General features: G+C 35.3%; 1 protein-coding gene across 1 annotated transcript in view; it reads right to left on the bottom strand.

Moving 5' to 3' along the window:
- Positions 1 to 14,000, bottom strand: part of LOC127446069 (rho-related GTP-binding protein RhoA-D-like) — a 28,900-nt gene continuing 14,900 nt past the window's right edge. The window contains exons 3-5 of the mRNA XM_051706700.1: positions 10,975 to 11,095; positions 7,124 to 7,254; positions 1 to 4,929 (exon numbers count right to left, since the gene is read on the bottom strand). Coding sequence (XP_051562660.1) covers positions 4,756 to 4,929; positions 7,124 to 7,254; positions 10,975 to 11,095 — 426 coding nt within the window. The 3' untranslated portion in view covers positions 1 to 4,755. The remainder of the gene's footprint in view (positions 4,930 to 7,123; positions 7,255 to 10,974; positions 11,096 to 14,000) is intronic.

Below are 14,000 nucleotides of genomic sequence, written 5' to 3'. Positions count from 1 at the left end.
TGTTTCGAAAAAATAGTTTATTAACACAAGTTGGTTTTACATCATTCAAACATTTACTACATTACTAGTCCTGTTTACAAAGCATTGTTACTATGAGCGCTCATAAAAATCTGGATGAATAAATCGTATTTAATACTTCCAGAAAAAAGGAAGCAACCATATGAACACAGCAGAAGATTGATTTTAGAGCCCGATAAGGAACTCTGTATGCCAAGACCGGTTGCTGTAGTAACCAGGAATTTGCTCATGCAGACGCCAATGGACCCAGTTCTGTAGTCACATCTACATTTTTTAATAACAAGTTTTTTTTAATGACAAGGTTTTCATTAATGATTCCACAAATCAATACATACAAGATTACAGAACTTGTTCCTCTTATTTGCGAGTAGTGTGGTGTAGTTTGTACTTTGTCTATTAGGATGTTGCTTGTACATTGTATTGTACAGTCAGTGCATTTCAGTATGTGTTAATAATGCCCTGTTTATTAACTTAATATTCCACGGCACAGTGTCCCTAGTGTTCATGAACAACCATCCTAGATGGTAAGTTTAGCGTACTATGTGCTACTTGCCGGATCTAGACATGAAACAACCCGTTCACACCGAACGCGCTTATGCGTCTGTCTGCGCCATTTTGTAATTGTTTTTCTATGTAAATATGCGCTAGATTGACATCTTTGACTGTTGCGCCGCATCCAACTGTTTTTTTCAGTGATGGCTTGTCAAGTTAAAAAGAATGTTAGCTTGTAAAAACGCTTCTTAAGACACCCTTTGTTCGGGGCTGGAATAAGGGGGTGCTGGGGTGGGCTTTGTATCGTCATGGCCTTAACCCTTACGAAATGTGCTGAAACATGAAACATACATTCAGTTGTTTGTTGTGCTGTGTTTTGCTTTTTTTTATTTTTGTTTTTTTTTAGCGCAAGAATGTTCACTCTGAACGGCCCCTTAAATTTTTAAAAATGCATGTCGAGGCACCTGCGTTCAGTTATTTATTTATTATTATAATTTTTTTGCAGTGTCTTGCTTTTTTTTTTTAGCGCAAGAATATGTTTGCTCTGAACGGCCCATTAAACTTTTAAAAATGCATCTCGAGACAAATACGTTCAGGTATATTCATTGCGCTGCATCTAGCTTTTTGTAACGCAAGGACGCGTTGTCTTTACGATCCCTAAGAATATTAATTTAATCTAATCAAGAAATGTACAGGTCATATTTCATCCCAAAAAAAAAAAAATAAAAATAAAAAATAATAATAAAAAAAATAAATTGCGTTAAAAAAATTAAGCCTATGTTAAGGACCATTAAGATTTATTTTTCCTTTGCATTGTGATATTTTCATGACAGTTAAGCAACCCCCATCCCCCCCCCCCCCACACACACCAAAGAAAAAAAGGGTAAATAAAAAAAATGGTAATAAAAAAACAGGCTTCATTTTTTCTTTTAGCAAAATATTATGCTTTTCTTTTGATCTTGGAATGAAGTTTGACCTGGACATTGTCTGAAACCGTCTTACTCTACAGTAGAGGTCGAGAGAAAAAGAGCTACACCATGCTTGCTTGAAGTTCAACACTCTGAAACACTCAACACAGGGCAGATTTGTGTGGCACTACTAACTCAGCTCAGGTCAAATATCTCATGGCACCAGCATGGGACAGCAGAGGAAATTATGTTTATGGAACATACAACAACAATCGAAAGCTACAGATCTTCTAGACAATGACAAATGCAACGCTGCACAGCTTAGCTATGGTTTTACTACTAGAGTTGAGTGTGCTATAGCCCGAACACATGATTGCAATGTTATAACACTGATCATGTGACAAAACGCCTTGGTGCACATAAACATTCATCCGGCTTAGCTCAGCATTACCCAATACTTGCTCCTCAACCCATTTGCATTAAAAGACTGACGACTAAAGGCACACATATCTGTGGGAACTGGGAAGGCATTCAAGGCGTCTTCATACTACCCAAACAAACCTCATTAACCCTTAAATGCATACCTCAGGTCTTTAGTGACCCGGGACCTCATTCCACCTCCTTTACCTCATCCATTTTTTTTGGAGTTATGCCAAAAAAGTCTGTTCTGACCCGAGATATGTAATGGAGTTGCAATATATATATTTCCACTTCTCTGAATAATTGTTTTTTAATTTGTGCATTTTTTTATGATTCATATCTATTTAAGTTTACTTCCATAGGATAACTATTTCTTTGTGTGTAACAGGAAAAATTTGTGGCATATTCATACAAATTATTACTACATTCACATTTAGTCCAAATTTAGCAGATGCTTTTATCTAAAGCGACTTAAAAATGAGGAACATAGAAAGGAATCTGTCATACAAATAATACATCATGTCGACTTTCTGCGCAATGGTGGTGAATTAATAGTATCCTAAATGCGTGTACAAATACATTTTGTACATGTTATTTGTTACTCAAAGTGGCGCTGTTGTTTTAGGGATTGACTTGATTACATTTGACATTGCTATTTGACGAATAAGCAACATGGAAGTAAAATATAGCAAGTACAACACGTGAACATTATTATACGGCTATTGCCATTTGGGTGCTGTACGTCTGATTAGACTCAATAAGTAAGGAAATACGTATATGTAACTTATGTGTAGCTTAGCTCAATATGCGTTTTAAGGCCAGTTGAGTCTCATAAAATTTCAGTGTGGAAGTAATGAATACCATTCTATCATTTGTTCTCCTTGACAGGAAAAATAAAATGCCAAAATATAACAGAATATTCTGTTAATTTCTAATTGTCTTAAAAATGCTTTGAAAATGCTACACTATCTGGGCATTTTGTAGATCAATTTGTGATAGATATGAATGCCGGGTCGCTAAAGATCCGAGGTATGTAATAATGTTTGGCAAAACACCCATTTAAGGGTTAAAGAAATATGAATTATGAACTCAAACTTTTAAACTTGTATTCCATTATTTTTGTATTTTTTTCGGTGGAACAGAAAATTAAATATTTTTGAAGAATTTGTATGCTTTGATAGCTTTGTGTAAGGACCATATAGACATTTAAGTCGTTATTCACTGATAATCTAAAGGCGGTCGCACACTGGACGAGAAGCACCATGCCACGTCACAGCTAGGACACGGCACAGGTAATAACAATATATGTCCATCGATAATGATTTGGGTCGAACTGAATGGAAAATAAGCAAGTTGCGCTCCGTGGCATGGCAGAAATTTGAGCAGCCTCCAGAGTTGTAGGTGGGTGCCGCTGACAGACACCGAGCAGCGGCGGTGGTGTGCGTACATTCATAGAAAACAATCGTTTAGAATTTTAGGACGCGCCATGTCGTCCGGCAGACGCGTCCGGTGTGTGACCCTCTTTACTCTCGGCCGAAGCTCTGAAATATTATTTGCATTCGGATTCAAAAACTCCACATCGACACGTTGTGCCAGGTTGTCGTTATTGCGGAAATGCTATTTGTTCTTGCTTCCATCATAACTGAAAGCTTTGCACCAGTTTGAATATGTGGATATAATATTTTCATTTCAACCTAGCATACGGCTTGAGAACACTCAGAATACAGTGCACATATCGTATTGACTACTTTTACATTGGTTTTGGTTATTTTTGGAGCTGGTTGCTATGATCTGTATGAAAAAGCTACCATAAGATTCTTCAAAAATTCAAAAAATTACAGCACAGGGTTATGGGGTAAATGAGACAGAATTTTTGGGTGAACTATTCATTCAAACAAATATAAGTTTGCTAACAATCACCAGTTTGTCTATTTATTTGACATTTCTTAGGACTAGAAACATTCAAAGGTGATCTCATCTGAAAAAATTAGTGTTTTCCATTAACAAGACTTGAGCATGTGTCCTTTAAGCCAGCTAATGTAACGACAATGCAGTCAGATTAGGTGACAGCTCTCTCAGAGGATACCCGTAGCAGGTTCAACCAGTTTAGTATCTACAGAGCACAGTCAATGTGTACATATGCGTGTTTATGCCTGTGTGGAGGATGGATAGGATAATACAAATTAAAAATGTCACACTCCCATCTGGCAGTTGGCTTTGTGAATGGGCCTTCTCATTATATTTATGTGCTATAATTTCTGGTTCTTAGGGAAGGCTCCTAAGCTATAAATATATCCATTATTTATAAAGATTTTGCATTTTTGAATATATTTAATTAGCTTTAAGTTATTCACTACTCAAAAAGCATGTACAGTCCACAAAAAATTTAAAACTAGCACTTTGCAAAGTACATTCAAATTCTGGAGGGAACGTTCACAAAGGCACTGATTCCATCACCAAATGTTGTGCTCTTTTTCTATTCATTTAGATAAACATAATCTGCAATAGTTCAAAAGAAAAACATTTCCATCGAGGTTATAATGGCTGAATGATAAATGTGCAAAAATACAATAGAGTTATTGTTTACTTCATCCTTACAGGACAAGCTGGAGATTAAACTATTTTTATGCGGAGAAACATTGTGCCACAGAGGAAAACCAAATCAAGGCGTGTCATTTATTGATGTAACCTGTTTTGTTGCCCAGCCCCCATTCTTTTAATGCATATTTTATGAACTTTCTTTACATTTCGCACCTGTTACCTGGTTTGCATGAAATGTGACATACAATACAGTGTATTTATGCTGTTTGGTCAAAAATCTTGTAGAGTTTGGTATTTCCTGGTCAGTTGGAAATAGTAACAGAACATTCCGGGTCATTCTAAAAAAAAAAAAAAAAAAAAAGGCCGGAAATTTCTCTCACAACAGCAGGCAGCCGCTCCTCTTCTTTTTCTTGCGGACTTGCAGCGCTGCTCTAGTGGCCATTTCGAATACCTCCCTCACACCGTCCTTAGTCTTGGCAGAGCACTCCAGGTAGCCAAATGCGCTAATACGATTTGCCATGTCCCTGCCCTCCTCTGGTTTAACTGGCTCCTGAAAGCAAAATACCAAATAAAATTCACACTCAACATGATGCAGAACCAAATTCATGTTTACTTGGAAAAAGTGTGGGGAATTCTGAGGAATGAAATGAAGTCAAGCTTCACGATTGCTGTAGAAAAGTGAATGGCCACAGTCTGCCGGCTAATTAATATTTTGGAGGATTTGAGTTTAAGAGATTTAATGCCCATTGCAATGAAAATGCAACCTATGTGGAGACTAGTTCTTTCAATTAGTCAAACTCCCACTTAGACTTTGGGAAGCATTTAATGTTACTTGAATTGGTGATATTTCAGTGCATTTCTATCTTTATACTATGGAAGGCTTTGTTTTGAAAATGTTAATAAAGCATTATATTGTTACATATTGCTGTGTTTTCTTTCCTAAAAGAGAAATAAATGCATTTTGAAAGAAGTATATATAGAGTTAAATATCAGCACTTTCAAAAACTGTGATTAATCGCACTTAATTATGAAAAGTATGCGATTAATTGCGAATGAAAATTTTAATCGACTGTCAGCACTAATACATACACTACCGGTCAAAAGTTTTGAAACACTTACTCATTCTTTATTTTTTTATTTTTTCACATTTAGAATAATAGTAAAGTCTTCAAAACTTTGGAATAACATAAATGGAACTATGGGAATTATGTTGTGACTAAAAAAAATCCAAAATAAATGAAAACTGTGTTATATTTTAGCATCTTCAAAGTAGTCACCCTTTGCCTAGAATTTGCAGACATGTACTCTTGACATTTTCTCAACCAACTTCTTGAGGTATCACCCTGGGATGCTTTTTAAACAGTATTGAAGGAGTTCTCATCTATGTTGGGCACTTATTGGCTGCTTTTCTTTATTATTTGGTCCAAGTCATCAATTTCAAAAAAAAATTTGTAATTACATTTTAGTTTTATAATGAAATAAATTAATATGGTGGCACAATTATATTTTTGTCTACAAAACTAATTTCAAACATTTAAACATACGCCTTCAGATCATAAGATTTTTAAGATCATGAGAAACATTTCAGTCAAGTGTTTCAAAACTTTTGACCGGTAGTGTGTATATATATGTATATATGTGTATATAGAGTTAAATATATATATATATATATATATATATATATATATATATATATATATATATATATATATATATATATATATATTTAAATATATATATATATATATTTAAATATATATATATATATATATATATATATATATATATATATATATATATATATATATATATATATATATATATATATATTTAAATATATATATATATATATTTAAATATATATATATTTTTTTTATAATTATTTAATTATCATTTTTATTTAGGGGCCTTTCTAAGCGAATATTGATATTTGCAATTAATTTGATTAATCGGCATATCATGTAATTAATTTGATTACAAATTTTAATAGACTGACAGCACTAATGTAAGAATTTAGGGCAGGACTTGATTTTATCCAGCATGAATGGTTTGGATCGTGAAAAATGGGCATTCCATTCCAGAATGGAGGTCAAGATCACATCCCAATCCAATGGTACTGCTTCTTTTACAAATCTATTGCTATTATACTTAAATTAATGCATTAACTATTTGCAAGATTTTAGAGTAGCTGCATTATCTAAAACAGTAGCCTAAAGCAATGTCTAAATAGCTATTTGGCTATTTTTAATATGCAGAAAAAGTAGTCATTTCTGAGACTGAATATTTTGAAGAAAGAATACAAAGAGAAAAATGTTTCAAGTCTTGCACAAAGACCATGAATGTGACCATAAGAAAGTAAATAGGGCCAAATTTGATTTTAAGTTGACTCAAAGGATAAATATGTTAGATGAAGCTGACCGTATTGCTATTGGTAGCTTAAAGAACAATCAAAATATTTGTGAGTAATGGGTGTTCAAAGTTTGCAAAAATCTGCTGAGCTTTCCGAATGGTGCTGACTAATTGAACCCATTTTTCCCGAGTTTTCTGCCCAAATGTGTCAAAAGATCCACACTATTGTTGATGCATCATTTGGGGGGCGAGGCAAGGATAGCATCAGTCATCTGTAATTGAGGTTGGACTGGTGTGTTTGAAAAATGATAATGATAAGGCCTTCTAGAGCGACAGTAACGGCAGCTACCAAGCATTTTTTAATGGGACTCCCCGTAGTGATGGAGCTGGCCCACCTGCTTCATCTTGGTCAGCTCTCTCCGTGTGTGCTCGTCATTCCTCAGATCTTTCTTATTCCCAACAAGGATTATGGGAACGTTCGGGCAGAAGTGCTTCACCTCAGGCGTCCATTTCTCTGGGATATTCTCTATGAGATCACACAAACACACTCAAACTTGATATGTCAAACTTTCTAAACAGATTGTAATCTAAATCAAGGCTTTTCTAGAACCAAAAGAGTGCTGTAGACTATAAAAAGATAACAAAGGTTATACATTACAGCACTCTTTATTTTGTATTTAAATAATACTAATGTTATATATAAATAGTACATATGCGTAAGCACACTACCCACTCTCCATACGTCTACATTTTAGCATAATAGAAAAGACATCAAAACTATAAAATAACAATTGAAGTATATGGTAATTATGTTGAGACCAAAATGTTATTGTATATTTAAAAACCATCTTAAATTTATGCTTATTCAAAAGTAGCCGCCCTTTGCGTAGATTACAGCTCTGAAAACATTTTTTCATCAAAATTTTTTTCTCATATGGAGGTCTTATTAAAACTGAATTGGAAACTTTTTACCAGGACATCATCATTTATTTTTGGTACTTAGGTACAAATGCCTTACATGTATAGATTTGGTTGTCACAGACCAAGATTTTCAATATTTAAATTAAACAAATCCATTATAAAAATGCAAATAATTTTTGTAAAAAGGTTTAACTTTTAAGCTCTGAAGGTGTTTTTAAAGATTTAATGTTTCAGCAGCATGCCCAAAATAAAAAGCTCTAAAAAAAAAAACAAAGAGGGTCAATTGTTTAGTGTTGTTTTAAAGAAAACTCTTCAGATATTTTAATGACATAGGTTATAATACATTCTGAGACTCTCAGCCTAAGAAACTGCTGAAAAAATTCACAAACAAACTTGAACTATTTTTCTTATTTTACATTATATGTCCAATTACACATGCAAATACAACAATGACAAAAGGCCCAGGTATACTTAGTTTTTGTGTGTTCCAGACTGGCTCGTGCCTGGTCGACTGCGTTGCCTTTTGTAAGTATACTCTTCTGACGGCGAGTGAATACGATCTAAAATGCCCACTACAACTTCTTTATGATACTTTTAGTAGAGTCAATGGCCAGCGCATGCACCGACGATGCGCACAGACGATGATCATGTCCGCGATTAAAAAAAAAATCTGGCCGGGATGCAGACTGGATTATGATGAAGTTTTACGGCACGCACACTGTGCGCAGAGACATCCGCAACACGGACGCGCAAAGTATACTTTGGCCTTAAAGGTATGCTCTGTCTCCAAAACATGCAAGCATCAGTAACGAGATCTCATTCAGTTCCATTCTGTCATTTGAGCCATCATTGAGTCTGTGTCATATAGTTAGCACCATCTCCTGATGGTCATATGTAATTAGTGTAAATTATCCTCTCTGCCCATATTTGGATGACTTCCACCTCTGGTTGCAGCTATCTGAATCTTAATACGACTGGTTTAGCATTCCATGACGATGGACAACGTACTACATAATTTCCGATTAAGTAATTTGATCCAGTAAAGCTAACGTGTTTTTTTTTTTTTTTTTTTACCAAGTTAGCATTTAAAGTGCTGTGTGCACACTGTGCTTTGTGTGGATTATCTAATAATCTGTGCATCTGATTATGTTGTGTGTGGGCTTGTTTTAATGGGAATCCCCTCATCTAAGTAATGGTATGTGATATTTGGTTCAATTCTTCTCTTTGAGAGCTTTCCAACAACATATGACACATGGCTATTTGATCAGTTTGATGTTTTTACTGATTATAATAATATGTACGGTGCAAAATTATTAATAAATTATCAAAACAGTACACTTCTGATTTGTCTGCAAATTTCAAAGCACTTGTTCAGTTTTTATCATAATGCCTACATGCATTATAAAGTACAGCTAAGCTTTAAAACGATACCAATTTTGTGTTGGTCAAGACTGTAGTTATTAGTATTTTTATAATAATTTTTTTCTCGGAAAGCCCGCCGGAGGGCCAATCCGAGCTTTAAGTTAGCATAATCCATTTTTATGTTTATAGTGGGGAAAAAAAGATTTCTATCAATTTTACAAAAACTACGTTTAAAAAAACAAAACAAAATGACAGGTTGTGACGTTGTTTCCACCACACCAAACAATTTTGCCCCTATTAAAGTTTTTTCAAAAGTTAATGTACTTGTTAACCAAGTCATCAGAAGTGTCAGTGAAGAGATGAAATATGAGACAAGTTATGTTTGATAACACCCCACCCCCCCCCCCCCCACCACCCAACAAAAACAAAGAAAAATCAAGGTAAATATCAGAATGTTTGAGAATATTCAGCATTAATTTCTGCGTCATTTCCAATCAAATAATTTTGCAAAGTTGAGTTTGGTCACAAAGTGTGTAGTAAAACACTCATAACTGTGTAATTTTAATTATGCTACCTCGTCTTTCAGCATGATGCCGGTGAATCATGTTGTGGCAGTGGGGGCGTGGTCGAGCGTCCGTCCGGAGAGCGAGAAAGCGGTAAGGGCGCTTGCATCTGAGCTAGATTATGTGTAACACCTGTCTCTAATTCCAGTGAGCATGGGGAGAGCGGCATATAAGCAGCCACACCACCAGCAGAGAGAGAGAGAGAGAGTCTAGCACAAAGAAGGCCACGGTGCTCCTGAAGTTGTTACGTTTAACCTGTTATGTTTATGAAGCTGATGTGTTAAATGCCTACGTGCCTGTGAAGCTGATGAGTTTGTGAAGTTGTAAAGCACTGAAGTGGCCTATTAAAAGTCCTACCTGAGCCAGGAAAAACCTGCTTACCTGTGTTCTCCTTCCCGCCTGTTGTGAAGCTGTTACACACTTTCAGTCTCTTTGTATGTTACGACATTGTTTTGGCCAATGCTCGCTTGCGTCCCTATGGAGTGTGTGCACGAGCTACAGCCACTGTAGCTGGCTGCAGTTCACTTAATGACCACAGTTGTCATTAATAACAAGGGTTTCTGAATCTTACATGCTGCACCTTTAATTATGTTCATTAAGTATACATAAAATATTCCTATGAATTTTAAAAATGGCATTTCCACCTTGGAACTCTATTAAACATAATAAAGATTTTGAGATGTGGTGGAAATGACATGGTGGTGGGAACTTTCAGAAAAAATGACAAAAATATTGTAAAATGGTTAAATAATGCTCATTTATGGCCTGCTCTCTTAGATTATAGAACTATGTTTTGTAATGTGATTGTGACCCAAAGTAAAGGCTGTAAGAAAGAAATAAGGGATTTGTCCCAACAACTCAAACCCAAATCCTATTATTCAAGAGTAATTCATGCACAATATAACTGAAGTATGTGTTTAGGGGCTTGGGAAAGTAGTGGTGATTCCATAACAATTATCACTTCAAAAACTCTCGAGGGAATGCTTTGCTGATTACACTGTATGACTGCTCATATTTTTACACAACATTCATTTGCTGAACTCTACTGAATCATGAGGTCTGACGAACAATCTTGGAACAGTCTCCGATTAACTTTTATGTAAGTGCTAGGGAGACACAAAGGTGGTTTCTTCCTGACACTCATTGTAAGGAGAAAGAACCAGGGTGTTCCTTTAAGAAGCTGGAGGAGATAACAGCAGTGATGTCATGCACACAAGGACATATGACGCACTTCAGTTCTCAGACAAAACACAGGAACTTCCTGTAAGCAGTGAGTCATCAAATGTTTTTCCACCAAGAAAGACTCTTGTTGGCCTTGATGCAGATTAGATTCATTAAACGTCAAAGAAATAGGAGAACATTAGGCCAACCATTCTGGTGTATTTGTCAAATGTGATTACCTAAACTGTCTGGACTGTCTATGGAGAAGCACATGAGGATGACGTCTGTATCTGGGTACGACAGGGGTCTCAGACGGTCGTAGTCCTCCTGTCCTGCTGTGTCCCACAATGCAAGCTCCACCTGTTGGTGAAAACTGGACAGAATGAGTCAAACCTCAGCAAAGACTATTCAAATCCTTCCATGATTGGAAGAGCACCCTCTACTTACCAAAACATATGATACAATATGGTATTTTCTATATATATTGATATTATGAATTTGCTCGAAATGACAAAAGGGTGATTTTTTTTTCTTCGAAGACACCATGATTTCAACCACTGTAAAATAATTACTTGCATGTATTTTTTTAAAAATATTTTTTATAACATTAGATGTAAAATATATGAACCATGATGATGCAAATGAATCATTGAGTTTTGAATTGAATTGAGATTAAGTGCAACTGACCTTACAATTTATTATCTTACAAACCTGTATGACTAGGCTAGTCTCAGTGGGTGTCCTCTTAGGACTGTGCAACACACTACACAAGAACTGAGGCAAATAAAAGAGCATTAAACTCTCCTAATCTACACAGTTGTGGCTTAAGAATGGCTAACTGGAAACATGCGAGTACGTGTGTAGCTCCTTCCAACACCCAAGCCAGTGTATTTTGACCTGTTTATTCCCAGTACATCCTCTATAGGAACCGATTGATCATATTTATCCAATAAATCTTTATCTTCTACTACGGGGGGAAAAAAACAGATTAGTTATATTCGATATTTTTAAATATCAGTTTTTATAACAGTATCTTCATCTTTCCATTTCGTGGTGAAACTATTGAGGCACATACACAAACTCATACAAACTACAATGTATTTGCAAAAATATGTTTATATAAATGGAAACATTGTAACAAAATATTTGCTTAAAAATTCATGAAAAAAGGGGGAAAAAAAAGAGAAGAAAATGTGCTCTGTCCACTGACAAGGCTGTTTGCATATTTTGGACACGACAAGGCTGAATGACCACTTCTGCTTATTGGCCAGTCAGACACATTTATCAGCCGATAATGTCAAAATGGTCAAATATCAGACGATAAATTCACCTGGTTGTTATACTGGTCTATCACGGAATTTCACTAAAGGCAAATGTATTGGTGTCTCTGCAGTAGAGAGGCTTCAATATAGAAATTTGGATCATCCCTACTTTTATGATATGGCTAATAACCAATATAATGATCAATATTCTAAATCTATATTATTTGCCTGTTTTTTTAAACAAGTAGTTTCACACTGAAGCTCTGATTTAGATGACCCAATCTACAATTGCATAATAATAATACTGTATTATAAAGGTAAACAATAGAAAATATGGATACCATTTAACTCTTTTGATCTGGTATTGACAGAGACTATATTGTTTGAATTTGAACAAATAAGCCTGGATCTACCTCCAATATCAGTCTAATCAGACCTTTGTCGAGAATAAACAAATATATATATATCACCTGTTACCAAAACGGTCGCCGATATATCATGAATTCCAATTCTAAAGGCAAATTAACTTTATGATATCAATCCTTTGCATATGTCTCTCTTCCCCTCTCTAATCTCTACTGGTCAAAAGCAAGGCTTGGTTTATCCACTCACAAGCCTAATAAACTGAATTAGGTAAACTGGTGATTAGAGGGAATCAAAGCACATTCCTTCTGCTCTCCTGTGGACTAAAGCTTAGCAATGCAGCAGAGTCATACTCTGAGGCTGGTCCCCATCATTACACTACAGTCTGTCCTAAACTCATTTAGTGCTGTTGCCACGGAGAAAAATATGAGAGAGGAAATCAATTTTCCTTCAGTTTGCACTCCAAAGCAAGATCTGAAACTCTGAAGTACAATAATCTGATTGGTGTGGAAGCTCATAATGCTTTGGGTTATTCATCATTTGTGACAAACACATTCTTTGAGCAAACCATAAAAGATATCTCATCAACAAGACCTGAGTGATATGTTATTTCTTCATTCTTCCCATATCACAGTGTTTGTGCACTTGAGAAATTAAAGTAGAAAAAGCAGAAATTAATAAAGTGATTTCATAGTCAACATGAAAACAGCATTTGCAACCCATTTTATTTGACATAAAGTGGGCTGCAAAAGATTACTAGTCCACTAGAGAAAATGCTTCTATTTTGCGCTTTTATAATTTAATTCAAATATTTACATTACGAATTATATTATTAGCTTAAAAATGTAAAAGGTTCAAATATTTACATGAATTTCAGAATATCTTAGTATTTTATTTGAACTGTGCACAATAAGACCAAAAATGTATGTTAAGAAATTAAAATGGGTCAATTCTGATTTCATGCTTACATTAAAATCAACTTCTATCCACAGTGTGAAAAAAGAACAGAATGTTCTCAAAGGGCGGAATGATTTATGCTCAAACTCCACTGAGAAGCTTCTATATTTTGCCCAGATATTCAGCTATAAGCAGAATAACACCACTGAGAGCGCAAGCTGGTAAGCCTTCCTCTTTTGTTCCTTAACTCCAACATTTCCTGTGTTGGAGACATAAACTGAGCCCTCCTTCCCCAAACCCCCCGATTCCATCACAGGAAATGAAGTGGTCTGTTTAATCATGCTGTGGGGGTTAGCCAGTCAAACAGAGGGCAGCGGGGATATCTTGAGTCCAGTCCGGAAACCAGAAAGAACAGCCATTTCCTGCTTTGCCAAGTACCCTTTAGATTTCATAGTGGTCAGTGCAGCAAAACATCAGCACTATGGGCTATCTATCTTTTAGACACATTGAAATAACCCCTTTAAAATTACCAATTCCAAAACAATGACTATTATTGTTCACCTACTGGTGTGACTCAACTATTGTTTGAAGAAATATTTGGATAAGGTTGTCTGTAGAAAATGACTTCATGTTGTTGACATCCAGTGGGATTCAAAAGTGAAAATGCTTCTATTTGGCATTTTTCTAATATTATCAGGATAACAATTTGAGTGCCAATTTGAACTGAAACAATTACATTCATT

This window comes from Myxocyprinus asiaticus, chromosome 9 (assembly GCF_019703515.2).
Source record: "Myxocyprinus asiaticus isolate MX2 ecotype Aquarium Trade chromosome 9, UBuf_Myxa_2, whole genome shotgun sequence".
In the NCBI taxonomy this organism is placed as follows: domain Eukaryota; kingdom Metazoa; phylum Chordata; class Actinopteri; order Cypriniformes; family Catostomidae; genus Myxocyprinus; species Myxocyprinus asiaticus.
Note: the sequence above shows the minus strand (reverse complement) of the source record. Positions and strands in the feature narration are given on the sequence as shown.